Source organism: Andrographis paniculata, unplaced genomic scaffold (genome assembly GCF_009805555.1).
Source record: "Andrographis paniculata isolate CXL003 unplaced genomic scaffold, ASM980555v1 Contig15END, whole genome shotgun sequence".
NCBI classification, from domain to species: domain Eukaryota; kingdom Viridiplantae; phylum Streptophyta; class Magnoliopsida; order Lamiales; family Acanthaceae; genus Andrographis; species Andrographis paniculata.
The window spans coordinates 1,972,724-1,989,190 of NW_026137435.1; the positions used below are offsets into that span (position 1 = coordinate 1,972,724).

The 16,467-nt window shown below is 34.5% G+C and overlaps 4 protein-coding genes across 9 annotated transcripts; 1 reads left to right on the plus strand and 3 right to left on the minus strand.

Annotated features, from left to right (window-relative positions):
• Positions 1-1,396: 1,396 nt before the first annotated feature.
• On the minus strand, positions 1,397-6,007 carry LOC127261544 (uncharacterized). Of its 2 annotated transcripts, XM_051289850.1 has the most exons (9): positions 5,887-6,007; positions 5,608-5,718; positions 5,192-5,355; positions 4,933-5,055; positions 4,430-4,635; positions 3,568-3,711; positions 2,762-2,979; positions 2,411-2,669; positions 1,397-1,775 (listed from the first exon to the last, which is right to left on the minus strand). In XM_051289850.1, exons 3-9 carry the CDS (start codon positions 5,274-5,276, stop codon positions 1,647-1,649), a joined length of 1,164 nt encoding a protein of 387 aa, XP_051145807.1. In that variant the 5' UTR covers positions 5,277-5,355; positions 5,608-5,718; positions 5,887-6,007; the 3' UTR covers positions 1,397-1,646. The 2 variants fall into 2 exon arrangements, with proteins under 2 accessions (XP_051145807.1, XP_051145799.1); XM_051289842.1 differs by lacking the exon at positions 5,887-6,007 and having other exon boundaries at positions 5,608-5,742.
• On the plus strand, positions 5,899-7,977 carry LOC127261600 (40S ribosomal protein S13). Its single transcript, XM_051289875.1, has 5 exons — positions 5,899-6,019; positions 6,106-6,178; positions 7,108-7,246; positions 7,326-7,512; positions 7,756-7,977. The coding sequence occupies exons 1-5, from the start codon at positions 5,997-5,999 to the stop codon at positions 7,787-7,789; spliced, it is 456 nt and encodes a 151-aa protein (XP_051145832.1). The 5' UTR covers positions 5,899-5,996; the 3' UTR covers positions 7,790-7,977.
• A 521-nt stretch (positions 7,978-8,498) lies between these two features.
• Positions 8,499-12,007, minus strand: LOC127261562 (uncharacterized). Of its 4 annotated transcripts, none has more exons than XM_051289859.1 (8): positions 11,337-11,364; positions 10,907-11,251; positions 10,656-10,819; positions 10,491-10,571; positions 10,329-10,404; positions 10,163-10,243; positions 9,839-10,028; positions 8,499-9,755 (listed from the first exon to the last, which is right to left on the minus strand). In XM_051289859.1, the coding sequence occupies exons 1-7, from the start codon at positions 11,347-11,349 to the stop codon at positions 9,865-9,867; spliced, it is 924 nt and encodes a 307-aa protein (XP_051145816.1). In that variant the 5' UTR covers positions 11,350-11,364; the 3' UTR covers positions 8,499-9,755; positions 9,839-9,864. The 4 variants fall into 4 exon arrangements, with proteins under 4 accessions (XP_051145816.1, XP_051145815.1, XP_051145821.1 ...); XM_051289858.1 differs by having other exon boundaries at positions 9,303-9,755; positions 9,839-10,031; XM_051289864.1 differs by lacking the exon at positions 11,337-11,364 and adding an exon at positions 11,781-12,007 and having other exon boundaries at positions 9,306-9,755; positions 9,839-10,031.
• A 433-nt stretch (positions 12,008-12,440) lies between these two features.
• On the minus strand, positions 12,441-15,677 carry LOC127263075 (probable protein S-acyltransferase 14). 2 transcript variants are annotated; one of them, XM_051292019.1, is made up of 8 exons: positions 15,254-15,677; positions 14,505-14,715; positions 14,314-14,405; positions 13,478-13,601; positions 13,310-13,395; positions 13,127-13,180; positions 12,936-13,001; positions 12,441-12,862 (listed from the first exon to the last, which is right to left on the minus strand). In XM_051292019.1, the coding sequence occupies exons 1-8, from the start codon at positions 15,461-15,463 to the stop codon at positions 12,737-12,739; spliced, it is 969 nt and encodes a 322-aa protein (XP_051147976.1). In that variant the 5' UTR covers positions 15,464-15,677; the 3' UTR covers positions 12,441-12,736. The 2 variants fall into 2 exon arrangements, with proteins under 2 accessions (XP_051147976.1, XP_051147983.1); XM_051292026.1 differs by lacking the exon at positions 13,127-13,180.
• Between the last annotated feature and the right edge of the window lie 790 nt (positions 15,678-16,467).

A 16,467-nucleotide genomic window follows, 5' to 3' on the forward strand; every position in this document is an offset into this window, starting at 1 on the left:
TTTTTTTTTACCGCAACTAAAAGGAGGGTTTCAAATAGGGTCGGTAAGGATCATGTTAGTCGTGTTATTTATCATTAATTTTTTGAGTTTTGATGGAATGCGAGAAAGTGAAATGTTTGTGACTGTCTTAGATTAGTTTGCAAGTTAATTTTTGTTTACTGTCTGCGCCGATTTCATTGCATTGGTCGAACTAAGGTGTCTAGTTTCAGTCATATGTAGAGTAGCAATAAAACAAGAGTTTATTAGTGTAGTTTCCTTGTTATTTTTCGATAATGAAATCTGAGCTGTCTTTTGAATGTTGTTTGAACTAAGTTACATACACTTTGAATGAAATGTTTTATCCCAAGTAAGTATACGACGAATGCACTGCTTATTGAGACGATCTTTTTCCATTTTAGGGTGAACATACATACGGTATATTAAGACGATCTTTTTTCCATTTTGATGGTTTGTGTGTATGCGATTCATTCCCGTTTAAGATTATTCCGAACTCTTATGTATTGATGATGTGTTTTCTATATTGACGGCTGTTAGGGTTAAGATTTTGTGTCGATTTGGCCAAGTTAGTACGCTAATTTAAAGTAATTAGCATTTTATCATAAGTCAAACTAACATATGTTGTTTTAAGTTGTGCTGCGTGGGTTATATATTGTGTTATCCTGAAATCATAATAATATATTGTTGTGTGGATTATATGTTATGTTGTACTTCCTCCGTCCATAGTGTAATGACATTTTTGCCCTTGTTTTTTAGTGTAAAAGTAACGATGTGATGTAAACTAAGGTATTTATGGAAAAAAAAAATAAAGTATTTAATGAAATATTTACTTTATAATTGAACGTCCCAAAATATAAATATGTATACTTTCTAGCTGGACGGAGAAAGTATAATTTACTTATTGTGCTGAGATCAAAATATATTGTACATGTACTTATATAATGTGCTATCAAAATGTGTATTATATATTATATTAAGATGTATTGTCGGGTATTGTGTTATTTCCTTTATAAACATGTGCTGATTGAGTCCAATCAACAACACGGTGCTGATAACCAAAACATTCTTGTATTTGTTAGTTTGATTGATATTCAATTGTTGTTACGCATTGCATAGCTTTTGCGCGCGAAATGATGATTGCCCGTCAAATTATCCGACCTATCATCATCATCATCGGCACCGCCATCGTTGTTCATTTTTGTATTAACTTGGTGCAACTATTGCAACATTTCATCAGAAAAAATATTGTTTGGTGACTTAGGAGAGGTATATGAAAGGTATTTTTAGGTGCACACGTGAATTGATTATTGCTTGAAGAAAGGTGCAATAAAATACAATGAATGGGGATTGATTTGCACTTTAGATCTCATTATTTCGTGTAGGAAATGTTTTGTTGTCAACTTATGAAGTGGGCATTTGTAAACTATCACACAACCCTCAGGTAAACCAAACCATCTCTTTTGACATCAACAAAGTGTCCATGACAATAACAGCTAATGAAAGAGATTTTCTTGCATTGGCAGTAGTAGTCTAGAATTCCTACAACATGTGTTCCATTTCGACGCCGTATTTTACTCTATACAGAAAATCGAAAACTTGAATGAATTAATATCGCAACTGCAGACTTACAACAAGCGCAGGCGCGGGATTTAGAAATCGTATTTTGTTCTCCCGCTCCTCAAAATTAAGCAGAGCATGTCCGCGAGGTTGGATGAAGACGTGAAAAAGTTCCAAGATTCGAGCATGAGTCGCTTCCTCGATCCTTTGAAATGAACCACCTGAAAAGATCATTTCAATGAACATTTAACATCGATTCTGCGTGGCAAAATCTTGTGCAACAATTAGAGCTGTTAAACAAATCGAGTAGCTCGCGAGCCAAGCTCGATTCGACTCGTTAACAGCTCGACTCGGCTCATTTATAGAGATAAACGAGCCGAGTTCGAGCTCGAAAATAATTTTTATTATAAGTAGCTCAATTGAGCTCGATAATATATGTATATTACTTATATATTAATATAATATATATATATAGTTTTTTATATCAAAATTTATATTTATTATTAAAATTTAAATATTTTATTATAAAAAATTATGAATAAAATTAAATACATTTAATTTATATATTAAAAAATATATAGAATATATATAAAATTCAAGGAGAGCTCGAGTTCGAACTTGAATTTGAGCCTAACAAGCCGAGCTTGAGCTACTATTTTGGTTCGAATTCTTAACGAGTCGAGCCGAGCTGAGCCTGTACCATTAAGAAGTTCGGGTCGAGCGAGCCTGTACCATTAAGAAGTTCGAGTCGAGCTCGAACAACCGATACTTGCTCGAGCTCGTTTAACAACTCTAGCAACAATGTAACATTGGCGGGTTTTGAAAATTTCCTGTAGTTTTTTCGACTGGTTTTTACCTTTACGTCCAACGGCATCCCATGAAATTGACCTGCACCCTCAGGTGGTGTCCAATTGTAGAGCGAGCATGGCAAGAAAAGCACAGACGCACCGTGGATCATGTCTAGAAAGGCCTCTCGTCTTGAAAACCTTCGGGCATTGAAGTTGGGGTTAGATCTTACGACACTTGCAAGAGCTAATTGATCACCAAGCATTCGTGACGCTTTCATGAACTTTGTCGTGTAAATTTTCAGAACATGTTCTAAGAAAGCTTTCCCCCTGCGTAAAAATGAAATATATTATACAGTATATATTTGGCATTGGATCAGTTATATTTTAGAGTGACAAAACAAAGAAGAAAAGTAATGCACCTTTGAATTCCCTCAACTGTGCCCCGTACAGCAATAAATCCAGAATTTAGAGGTTGCTCTTTATTGTTCCTGAAAGTGAGCGCGAGGTGAAAATTGGGATGCTTTGTGAATATTTGTCTGAGATCATCTACAACTGCTATGTCCAAGTCTGTAAAAATGAAATGAGTGACTTGTTCTTGCTTCTTAATAAGCTTCTGAAGCCTTGCGTCTAGGAATGACTGCATAAACAATGTAAACTGTGTGAATAAGACGTAAGAGTTTCGAAGACAAACCAAAGAAGAATGCCCTTAAAGGTCGGTAACTCAGCTTTTAAAACAATATACCACAATTCGAGACTGTCCTATGGAGACCTTTACAAGAACAGGAAGATACATGGTGGTTTAAGCAAAATAGTACAATGCAGAAATTGAGAGAATCCACGGAAAAGGAAAAGAAAGAGGTCTTATAACTCGCCATCTCCCTCAACAAATCTGGTAGTTAAAGGGTTAACGATACAAGTCTTACAATGCCAGCTAAGTGAGCATATATAATAGAGTAACAACAAAGACAGGATCCAGACACTGCACACATAATGCAAAAGTGTTAATAAATGTTACTTAAATCAGGTTTTAAGTTTCTTCCTTAAACATTCGACCAACTATGGGATAAATTGAGAATAAATGCTAGCATTTTGCAATAGAATATTAATTCTAAGTTTCTAACATACACACACATAGACACAAGGATATGCGCACAGAAGTTCGATAAAATTCAATTCAAATAAATAAACAGGTGGTGCCATTTCCAACAGTGCATTGTGCTCTTACAATGTAAGACCTGATTCTTTGAAGCATCAACTTTTCTCGGGAATATTCACCTTGTATTGGTTGTATGGTGACCATCTCTCTCCGAAGTGGAAGGTCAGATGCTGGATCTGTAAGAACTATGACACTGCTTTGAGGCATGACCTCCTACAATAAGCAGCTAAAGATCAATTCATATTATATACGAATTATTGGGTCGCAATTCAACATATGGTGGGAAGAGTGTAAATAGTTCCAATATAAACATCGCTGGCAGCAGCTGATCCAATATAATATGAGCATAGTTTTGTTAATGAGCATCCGATAAACATATCAGCTCCATAATCTTCTTATTAATAGCATGTAAGCATTGCTGGAAATGTTTAGTGGATACAGTGAACATAAAACTTCAGCTGCAACAAATTCATAAATCTCAGAAACACTCTTGGGTGTGTTTGTTTGTGGGTTTTAGTTTTTGGGTTTGGATTTTTAAATAGTAAAAAATTGAATTTGAATAGTTGTTTGATGTGATATAAATAGAGGTTGATGTGATATTTTGAATGTAAAATAAATTTGTAGTATAATATAAAAAAAGGAAAATTAATTGTTTGATTTGATAGTTCTGGAGGAAAAATAGAATTTGAATAGTAAAAACATGTGCTAAAACTCACAAAAGAACACAACCTTTAAGTTTTAAGCTATCGAAACTTAGAATTCAAAAGAGTTGTTGATTTTTAAATCTAAAATGAGGTTTTGTACATATACGAAAATCAATGGTGCAATTACCCAGAAGTGAATAAAAAAAAAAAAAAGTTATACCAAAGACAGGCACATCTAACCCGATTGACTGCACAATGATGCAAGATAATGCTATAACAAAAGATACCTGAATGAAATTCATGAAAACATTCAAAATGGCCATTGATCTCTCAACTTTGTTGTAAGACTTGTTCCCAACAGAAACCAAATCATCTGGTCTATTCCCAGCAGTAGAGTTGTAGGTAGCAAAAACAGTGACGAAAGCAACATTCTCCACAGAGTGAGAATTGTTAAGAAAGGTCCCAAAATGTGTCTTGTTAAGGGCTTTTGTTCCTGCAAACATTTTAGAAAATTAGCTCACAAGTTGTCAATAAAACCTTTTTCAAATGTTCTACCAAAATATAAATATAAGCTTTGCAGAAAATGATGTGGAATTCAGCTTCTTGCAAAGCAGCAATATATTTGTCAAAAACAAAATCAGCATACAAGTTCTTTGCAACTTTTAGTCAACAGGAAAAACAACAAAACATTACCTTATCCCAAACTCAAAAAGAAAAAAAATCGTTAATGTATGTAAGCTGCATTAGACAAGTGCCAATAGATATCACGAAGAGAGTAAATCTAAAAAACCTTGGCACTGCAAACGATCAGGGAGTCCTTCCCCGGCAGCTGGTCCAAGAACAAGATGATCGAATTTCTTAGGCTTTTCTTTATGCTCACCCCCCAAACTCTTCTCTTGCTGGAACTCCTGGACTGAAACAGTCATCCATTTCTCTATATAATTTTTCTTATTAACCAAAAACTGGTGATTACATTCGAAGAATAGCATAGCAGAAATTAGGAGTGTGAATATTTGTGCTGTGGAGGGATAAACCACAAGATTAAATACCTGAGATCAAGTGAGTAACTAAGATTACTACTGGAAGACACAAAAACAACCGATTCCATCCAACGCATATTCTCTTTGCCATCATAATAATGCTTCCTCAAATAGCTTTCTGTTGTCTAATTGCACCAAATCCAATTTCTATACACTAACTCAAGTCATTTTTTCTGCAATAAGAACGCCAAACAAATTAAACGTCGTTTATCCACAAACCAGTAGGACTATGGAAAATTACCACGCAATCGCTTACATTCTCACACATGTATCACTCAATACACCCAATTTTCTTACAAAATCAAGTCACGCAACACTTAAAAAGGAAACTTCGAGTTCGAAAGTTTTAGCGGTGGATGGATTCAACTATGTCAAAAGTGTTTTGCACTTCATCGGAAACCATTAACGCAGAATATAATCCATACCTCAATCAATCGCCATTGCTGAAGCTCCCGAACCAGATCCTCTCGTCGAATTCTTCGATCGCCCGTTTCCCAACTTCCGATTTAGATACATTTTGGGCCTTCAATTGGGCCCTAACGTGAATGATGCTTATTTTTAATCAGGCCCATTGACGCATTCTAACTCAAAAGCCCATTTATGGAGAATAGGGCTCTACGTAAATAAAATTTTTAAAAGATAGTGAAACCGAAATATTTTAAAGATGAAGGATTTATTTGAAATATGAGTTACACTATAAATACCATTCACTTCCATTCGTCCGCCTATTCGGTCTAGGGTTTATCTTCCTTTGCAGGGGCGAGGTCCGCCGCAGCCGCCGTTGCACTCCGCTGGTCTTTGAACAGCTGCCGCCATGGGTCGTATGCACAGCCGAGGGTTTGTCCTTCTTCGATTTTAATCTATGTTGTATCTTTTTATGAGATTTTATCTGGATTTTGAATCTGTAATATTGGGAATTGCAGTAAGGGTATTTCAGCATCTGCACTTCCGTACAAGAGGACGCCGCCGAGTTGGCTTAAGACCTCGTCTCAGGACGTATGTGTCTGTTACACTTTTTTTTTTTTTTTTTTTCAAATCGATTTTTACTTAGGATGAACATTGCATGCAGATTCTGCTTTACCGCTTGTGTGTGTGACTTTTATTCAAGTGTGTAAGATGGATCTTTGTTCAGGTTCTTCTGTGATTTATTATTTGATTTTTTTTTTTTTTCTTCCCTTGATCTGCTTCTGATGTTTGGTTTATGTTATTTAAAAATTTGGAAGTCTTGGACGTTTTATCTAAAAGTTCCCATATACTTGTGTATGTCTTCGGCTAACCAGTAGAGTTCCTTTCTCAGTTTTGTGAAATGGGGAAAAGACAATGCTTTTTGTATTAAGTTAATATTAATTAGTAAATAAACATTTTGACTTCGCTACCTTATTGGAATCCACATGAGAAGAGTTTGATAAAAACCTGCACAGGATGATGTGTGATCAAGCAATTGAATTATGAGTTTCTTTTTTAGAGCATCTTTAATTTGGACTTTGCTCACTCATGTTTTCAATACCCATTTTGTGCTATGAAATCTACATAAAAAAAAAAAAAAAAAAAAAAAAAAAAAAAAAAACACTTTCTGCCCAAAAATATCATTTTAACATAACTTTGATAGAAAATGTCCATCCCAACAAGTTCAAATTCGAAACAGTGCAAACCGCCAAAAACATCCCAGAACACAAGTAAACACACGCTTGCTTTGAATAAATATAAATTAATATCACTTTGATGCGCATACTCTGAAATTGTGTGTGAGGAACTTAGCACCAGATTTGGTGCTATTCGCTTTTTATATTTTAATCATGTAGGAGAACTTGTCATTTGGGATTATCTTGTTCTTAATTGGAACAAGTTGTATTCATTATTAGTGTTCATAACTTATCTTTCGACATTTGATTAAGTTCTGATGAAATCTGTTCACCCAAAATCAGGTTGAGGACAATATCTGTAAGTTTGCTAAGAAGGGTTTGACACCATCACAAATTGGTGTTATTCTTCGTGATTCTCATGGAATTGCTCAAGTCAAGAGTGTTACTGGCAGCAAGATTTTAAGGATTCTTAAGGCTCATGGTATGTTTCAGCCAATTGGCTATATGTTATTGTTGATGCCTAGGGCATCTAACATTAATTTAATATCTTCCCTGTCCAGGACTTGCTCCCGAGATACCTGAGGATTTATACCACCTTATTAAGAAAGCTGTTGCCATCCGTAAACATCTTGAGAGGAACAGAAAGGATAAGGATTCCAAGTTCAGGCTTATCCTTGTTGAGAGTAGAATTCACAGGCTTGCTCGCTACTATAAGAAGACTAAGAAGCTTCCACCAGTCTGGAAATAGTAAGCTTACATTTCGATTTCTCCAAAACTTATATAATGAATTCTAATTCAACTAAGCCCAAATGAATAATTTTGTGCAGAATATATATTTTTTTCCATCAATCAATTGTTTACTACTTGTGAGCTATGATAGGAAATTCAGCTCATAATAGTCTCATCCGAAGTAGAATGATCCGTTTTTCTATGTTCTCTTCATTTTTTGGTTTTATGATATACTAAACTACAATTTTGTTTCTTTTGCAGTGAATCTACGACTGCCAGCACCCTTGTGGCTTAAATGGTATTTGCGGATGTATGGCAGAAACTTGGATTGGGAAATGGGAGCAATGAGCTGAAACAGTTTGTAGTAATTCAGATGCATTTGGTACTTGAATGTTTTCCCAGACATTGTTTTTCAATGTTATGCTGCTACCTATGCTTTTCCTTCGCATCTTATCTTATTTGATATTTGACTTGTTTGATCCATTTTTGTTTTGGAGAACACTTATCAGCTTTTCTATGTTATGTATCTTTAAATTAACCATCTTTATCTCATACAAATTTGCGCAGTATTATAATTTACTTTAAAATTTTGCAAGCTTTAAGTGCTGGTGCATCATCAGGACAGTTTGTCTTGCTGTTTGGCTAGGACACGAATGCATCGTGACTAGGGGTGGGCATTTGGGTCGGATAGTTTGGGTTCCGATTGGGTTTGGTTATATTGGTTTGGTGTTTTTTTTTTTTTTCTTCTGAAAATTGTCAGAAAACTTCAAATGTTTTGGGTACCCGATGAAAAAATTGTGTCAACTTACTCAATTTTTAATTATAAAAGTAATATATTATATGTAATAAAAAAAATATATATTATAGTTTAGGTTAATTTTTTTTATTTTATATTATTTCTTTCATTCCGTAACTATGTATTTTTGTTTTGTACGAAGTTTTAAAAATATTAGTATTATACTTGGATGTAGTAAGAATAAAATAGAAATGACTAAAATAATTTTATTAGTATTATGTGATATAAAATAATGATATTTGTATAATATATTGTAAATTGCAAGGATATTTAGAATGTTAGAAATGGGACGGAGGGAGCATTTGTTTTTATTGTAGTGTTTTCTAGCACAATTCGTAATACTCATGACAACATTATTGCTTGGAAGCAATATAGTTACACTTATGATTGATAGTTGGATGGACAAAAGAAAGACGGCATTTGATCAATTTTTTTAACTAGTCCAAAATTTTAATTGATCTATCAAGTTAGACTCAAGTTGTTTTCATTACTTCAAACTAATATTGAAAATATTGAGAAAAAAATGTGGTCCAAGTAGTAATTGATAATGAAGCTAATTTCAAAGCAACATGTAGATTATTGGAGAATCGTGTACTTACTAATTTTTTTTGTTCTTATGTTTGAGGATATTGGGAAGTTGTCTGTCTTTCGGACAAAGATTTACAATGCAAAGTGAGTTGCTACCTACATTTATAAACACACGGGGACGGGGCTTTTTAGCGTAATTAAGGAGAAAACAAATGATAGAGATCTCAAGAAGCTTGGACCTACTCGGGTTGAATTACTTCAAAGTTGGCTAGCTAACACAGATATTGAAATTTAGCAACAAATTTTTATTATTGGAAATCTTTATCTATTTTCTTTTAGATTGATGTGTTGTGATAAAAATATCTCAGCCACTTATGATTGTTTTAATGCTACTTGATGAAGATGAGAAACCAAGAATATTAAAGCTTGTTGTAGCAATGAACAAGGTTAAAGAAAAAATAAAACTATTTTTTTTTTAAGATAAATTAACTTTGTTAAGTGATGTTATGCATATTATGGATAACCTCTAAGAGGAAATATTGATAAGACATCGGTCCATCCATCAACAACAATAATCCAAGGTCCCAAAAGAACCTAGACCTCGACTAATAGAGCGTGAACCGAAGACATTTGATGTTTGAGATGATGTTGGTTAAAGACTTATGGGTAGCATTTTGATATTTTCCATTATGGAAATTAAGTTTTTGATAGTACTATATTTCATGTTATAATTTTCACAAATAAGACTTTAAAGTTCAATATAAATTTGATCATTTAATACTATACACTCTATATATATATATATAGTTTTTTATACATAATACACCATGTTCGCCATTATATATAATCTATGAAGATATTTACACATACCTTGAAAAGTGCATTTGAAGGGCAGGCTTCATTCATAATACATCTGATCTTGCATGTTTCAAGCAGCCTGCATTAGAAAATAGTTAGCATTACTATATACTAAATCCCTGATGGTTAATTTTGCCACTTAAATTATAAAATTCAGAGTACCAAATGCTTGAGGGCTTTTGATCTAGTCAGTCAATGTTAACTGTGACAATCTTCTTGGATCTTCCTGTGGAAGATTGTGGTATCAAATCCTTGTGAATTTCCTGCCCTTGTTTCCTGTTTGAATGCTCTATGAATGGATCTTGAAAGTAGCTCCCCATGGCTACCAATTCCCTGTTCATCTTTCCAATGTCTCCTGTCAAGACGACGAGTTTATAAATTTGAACAAAATAAGGCCCTAAAAAGACCATAATTGATTGAAGTATTTCATGGATCCAATTATCGTTTAGTTATTTGTAGTGCCGTAGTCGAAAGACATCAGCTTACTGGGATTCAGCTTGTCATTCCAACCATGTAAATGCCTATCAGCGTCGTGTTTCCATGCTTTTTCGAAGCCCAAAAGCTCGTCTGAGATATGTACAAGAATCAGAAATTTTCGAAGGGATAGGAAATCTTTTACACCATTTGTGATGTTTCATTCAGCACGACTAACCTTCATTTATGTTGTGCAGAATCTGTCTTGTGTCCACCTTACCGTCTGAATTAAGCTTTCTCAAAACAGAATGCCCCTACCAGAACAGAATGTCAACAATCAAGTCGATCATTTAGATTTAAACAACCTAGTTATTATGAGAAAACACAGACAAATTCGAACCTTTCCATTGATTCCTCTTGAAATTTGATGTGCTGCTTGACCAGTCGATCGATCAGCATGTTTAGTCTCTTCCAGAGTCACCTAAATGATCAAACAAGCATGTTATCAGATTTAAACAACCACACAGCACGATATGCAAATCCGAAGATTATTAAGTAACCAAACCCCATTAGTCGTCACACGAGAGGATGTTGCTGTGTAGTAAGCTCCATTAATGCCACCATAAGTCACTCTTGTGAAGCTGACGCTCCGCGTATCCTTCTCTTCCTTTCCACGGTTCGCTGCTCTGTGCAATATGTCCTTCGAATTTCTCTCATTCCTCCCATCATCTAACAGATCATGAACTATTAGTGCAGAAGAAACTAATATACAAAAATCCTATTTCCAGATGTCAGAAACATGATAACCTAATCTACCTTCATCTTGATCCTCCGGAAGCTCAACAATGGGGTTTTTATTCGACCGCGCAGCATGACTCTCTTCTCGCCCTTCCTTATCTTCCAATGTTCCCTCACCATCACTGTCCACCTCCTCAATTATTGGACCCTTCGATCTGCTGTTTTGCGACAACTTATCAGGTTCACTCGAGGCATTCGATTCAGATCCGAATAACTTTCTCAATGTCCGTTTGAAGAAAGACTCATTGGAGGTATCCTCCTCCCCTCTGAGCATGCTCCGAAGAAAACCAAAACCACTTCCAGAAGAATTGGAATCTTCTTTAACTCCATTGTTGTCTTTCTTCATCTTTGCTTGCAATTCTTCTGAACATTTTTGAATTAATGCAACATTAGCTTTAAGCTACTGTTAATAAACGAAAAGTACATAGTTGATTCCTAATCTTCTAACCTGACCTACGCATTCATAACATGAGATTTAGACACCACCATACTACGGAAATCAGCTCCTTCCTAAAAAGTACACAAAAATTATTAAAGCCTAATATTGATCGGTATCGTGCAAACGATACGATCACCCTTACGTTCTTCGATTCTACAGGATGCCTAAACCACGATCTTATACCATATTGCTCTAGAAATGTCAAAGTATCCTCAATCATCTTTGAGAATCCAGCGATATCGATACTTAGAATTATACTTGAACAATTTTGTTCCGCGGATCAATGATCATCTACTTATAAACAATTAAGGAAACCAGCGAAACGATGCAAAAAGGCAAACAATAGAATAAACTTCGGCGACGCAATTCTGGAAAAAGCTCATCCTACCGGAAACCAAAGCGCGAATGCGAATAATTGCAGAAAGCGTGGAATGAAATTGCTTACCTACGTACCTACGGGCGGGTTCGGAGGTTGGGGGAGAAACTCTGGCCTGAGGAGGGAGGGCAGTTTGCGGGAAGGCGGTGGAATTCAATTAGAGACAGCAGAGAGAAAGGCTGAATCTGAAGCGTACACGTGGCATCATATTATTCATCGGCTATTGACTCGAACTTCATAATCGTAATCGACCTCTGGAGTCTGGATGGTTCTCGGCGCTTCTCAATTTTATTTATTTATATTACTGTACTACCTAAAAAATTGAAGCCTTTTATTAAAATAGATAGATTAATTATTTAATAATTAAAGAAGTTTAAAATATAATTATATTATATTTTAATAAAATATATATACAATTTAAATATAATACAAATAAATGAAAAAATATATTTATTTATTATTATCATAAATTAATTATATAAAAATAAAAAATTTTAAAAATATTTATAATCAAAGAAAGATAAAAATGAAAAATTATATTTTAGAAAAATTAATTATGAGCTATGTGTTTATTTAGAGATTTTTTTTTATTATATTATACTAAAAGTCAATTTTATCTTCAAATTCAAATTCAAATTTTTACTATTCAAATCTCAAAGTCGCAGGTAACCACACCCGAAATATACCGAAACAACGTTAGGGTCAAATTCACAAATAAGAATTATTATAAAGAGAGAGAAGAAGAAGATTATAGTACATTATAATACAGTGGGTTAAAAAGCATGCATACATTCATTCATTCATCTACAACACATTTTTGCAACTCAATACAACAACCAACCTCACCTCAACTCACCATTTCTGTATTATCATCTATAAGAACCTTTTCTATGATCGGCCGAGATCTGTGATTTTTCGATGGTTAGATCAGGTGGGGTGGGTGGAGCAAATGCTAATTCCACGCGAAAAATAGACAAGAGAGGCTGCTGCTGCTGCTGCTGCTGTATTGATGTAGTCATGATCTCTGTCCGTCTTAGAATTCCTGAGTGTCGAGGTCGGGTTTTGATGGATATTCGAGGCCCTGGAGGGCAGGGATGCGTCGCAAGTCTTCTTCTGTATATGCCGGGATAAACCAGTACCTCTTGTCCGTCCCAAATACCTATCACAGAATAATGTATGTTTGGTTTGCGACGAAAACTTTGATGAATTGTGTCAATTATTGTTTGATTTACCTGTTCAAAGTTTCGCTTTCTTCCAAGATCGTAGCGCCATTTTGGAGTGGTTTTCTTCTCATAAGCCTAAGAACAAAACATTGTAATATATATACATATATGGAATCACATTAATTTGGCGCTACCTCATTTTTGTCGTAAGAGAAAAAAGAAACACTAGCTGGGAGATTAGTTCAGAAATAGAATTCAACCTTAACTACGTGGCATTTATATCTCCAACAAAACACTCGTGGTAACCGACAAATCTAACAGAAAATGCATGTCAAAACTTCGACAGAACATTTACCATATGTGGAAAATGATGCCGATACTTAAAATGGTGGGGCTACACGACATCAACGTTCAAAAATAGATAATGGAATGAGAAATAATACCTCGATTGTTGTGGTGTTGGCAGTCACCAACGATATGTGCATAATAAGGAACCCCATCACGCTCAAAGCGAACGCCAAATTTAGAACTGAAAAAATAAGAAAGAAGGTGAACAAAGAAACAAGAAGAATCGAGAAGGAGAAGTATAGGAACAGACACGTGTATACTACCAAAGGCAAGAAATGTAGTCGCAAGAGTTCCCGGAGTTCCAGGGATCTCTCCATCACCAAAGAATGCAATAAATTGAGGCAATAGTGATAATGTAACAACAAAAGTTTCGAGGAAGGTGTAGAACTGCATGATGACAAAACTTAGTTAAATGGGCTTCGATGCAATTGGTTAATCAAGAAATGTAAATGTACAAATGTTGAGAATTTATATCCCGGATCTTTTAATTTATCGAACAATACCTCGTAGACAAATATACAATCTAATTAGTAGCGGAAGCAATTAAGTCGAATAAACCCAAATTAAACTAAAAACAAAATCGAGATGAAATTAAACAAACTAAATGCAAAACTGGAAAACACTCGAATCCCTCCCGGCTTCTCTTCTCTCCCTCTCCTCTCAAATCGGTTTTTCTCATTGAAACTAACTCTCTTTTTGGTTTGGCTTAGGGCTTTGGATATATGGGTTTGGGCTTTGGGATAAAATGGTTGGGCCGAGCTACGGAGTAGACCAACTAATTATTTCGAGGGGCTAACTGGATTAGGCCTCAAACGACCAAAATTCCCAAGAAATATGTTAAAAATCTTCAAAAATTTAAAAGTAAGAAACATGGAAAATGAAAACTTAATAAGTGAGTTAATTATTATCGTAACAATGTTGACACCGTAAGAGAACAACATATTCGAGAGCTATAAAATCGTAAGACACTATCTATAGCTGGAATTATCTAAATAAGAAGAAAACCATACGTTATAAAACACTAATTAGCAACAAAAAAAAAAAATCAACACAAACAACGACCAGGCAATATGATTCTCAGTAACGTAGAACACAATACCAGGAAGAGAAGGAAGTACTTATAGTTCAATGCACCGACACAATTGACAACCCAAACACAGTGATGGTCCATCTTCAGTATGCACCTCCCACCTAAAAAGGAAAAACAATTTTACATAAGATAACGCTTCGACAAAAACAACAGCACAGTTCAAAAATTTCTCAGAACTTATTTCAGCAACAAAAACTCACAAACAGAGCAGTGATGGCAACGTGGCGGCTTGAACTGATTGCACTTTCTACAAAAACGAACTGCACCATTGTCCGAATCAACCGGAAATTCTGATCCAGTTAATGGCACAGCATCTGCTCTTTCTTCATCCATTTCCGGTCTCCAATTTGGAGGCACACTACCTGGGTCGGTGAAGACAACCGAAAAATAACTCCATAATAGCATCACTAACTGCAAAGGAGTCGGGGCAAGTTACATATTCGTTTTCGTGCACAAAATACACTGCACACCATTGTCCCAAGTTCTAGAAGGAAAACCAGATTGCAGAATTGAACCAAGCTATGGATTTACTATGTGCCGGCAACGAAGCTCCATTTTGAAATTGAACAGCAGATGAACCACAGGATCATCAGTTGCACTCAATAATCTTATATAATCAAACTGAGCATCGATCAAACTAATTTTCATCCTAATGAAGAGATTGACTTCAGTAAGAAAGCTAATCATACTTCTCAGTTCCTATCAATGAAGACATTTCCTAAATTTCACAAACGAATTCAAACTTGAAGAGTTAAGCAAGCATCCAAACGATTCACTTAGGGCATCCAAAGTTAATAGCCAAAAAAACCGAGCAGATTATCTTAAAAAAACCTAAATTAACTCCAGGAGAACTGTAAATTCTATACATTGATTCCCCAAAATTGCGCAAGCATACAAATCGGATCAAACTTACACAAGCATTCAGATAAAATCAACACAGAAAAATTACCAGACAATGAAAGACGACCAAAACGAGGAAGGCGATGAGCAAATCGAGGCCGCCGGCCGCCAATTGAGGACCATAAGTGGTAATCACCACGGCATAATAGGAAACGCCGACGACGCCAAGCACGAGCAGGATCATGATCGAGCCAAGCCCCCTCAAAGCCGTGCAAAACTTGAACACATTCCACGCCATCACCGTTCCAGATCTGTACATACTTCAACCAAAAATTCAAAATTCAAAGTCCACGGCACAAAAATTACGAGAAATTCCCCAAATTCAAAACCCCCGGAGCTTCCACTAAACACACGTCAACTGTGGGGCATGACAAGATTAGGGTTTATGGATTTTCCCTGAAGTGATATATCCGCTATCGTATCAACACAGCTATGGCGGAATCCATAACCGAAAGACAGGGAAAATAAACAAATATAGGTAACAGTGGTCGAGTTTATACTTTCTGGTTTTTTTATTTTTTATTTTTAATTAATAATCTATTTATCCAATAATTTAATAATTTTAAATTAATATAAAATAAATACAATTGTTTTAATTGTAATTCTAAATTCAAAAGTCGACTTGCTTCTAGAATTCGCGACCAACTCTGTAAGTTTGATCTTTTTTTTTATATATATATATATAGTTAATATATGACATTTATATTATTTTTATTTAAAAAAAAAATTAGTTATATGATATTTTAAACAAAATAGGTATTAATATAATTTTTAAAACATATTTTTATAAATAAATATTTTTATTAATTTAATTAAAATTTTAAAAAAATACTATATATTATAAAATTTAATTAAAATTAATAATAATTATTTGTAAATAAAATAAACAAATTGTGTAGAATAGAAATAGAAAATAGGAATAAAATAACAAAGAGAATAAAATGTTAATTAATAATACAAATAACACAATGAGTGTTTTCTTTTTTATCAAAAAAAGTGTACATATTTTTATATATATTCATTATTTTTATATTAGTTATATGAATTTTTATATTTTAAATAAACAAAAAAATATTTTTTCAAATTATTTTAACACACCCAGTATTGTTTTACTAATAAATTAGTATGAATATATTTTGGGTAAACTGTTTTTTTATTCCATAACTGGACCACTTTATCATTTTAGTCTCGTAAGTGGAGCTTGTCGCAAACTAGTCCCATAAGTGAAAAAATTTCGCTGTTTTAGTTCTTCGGCGCCGGAAA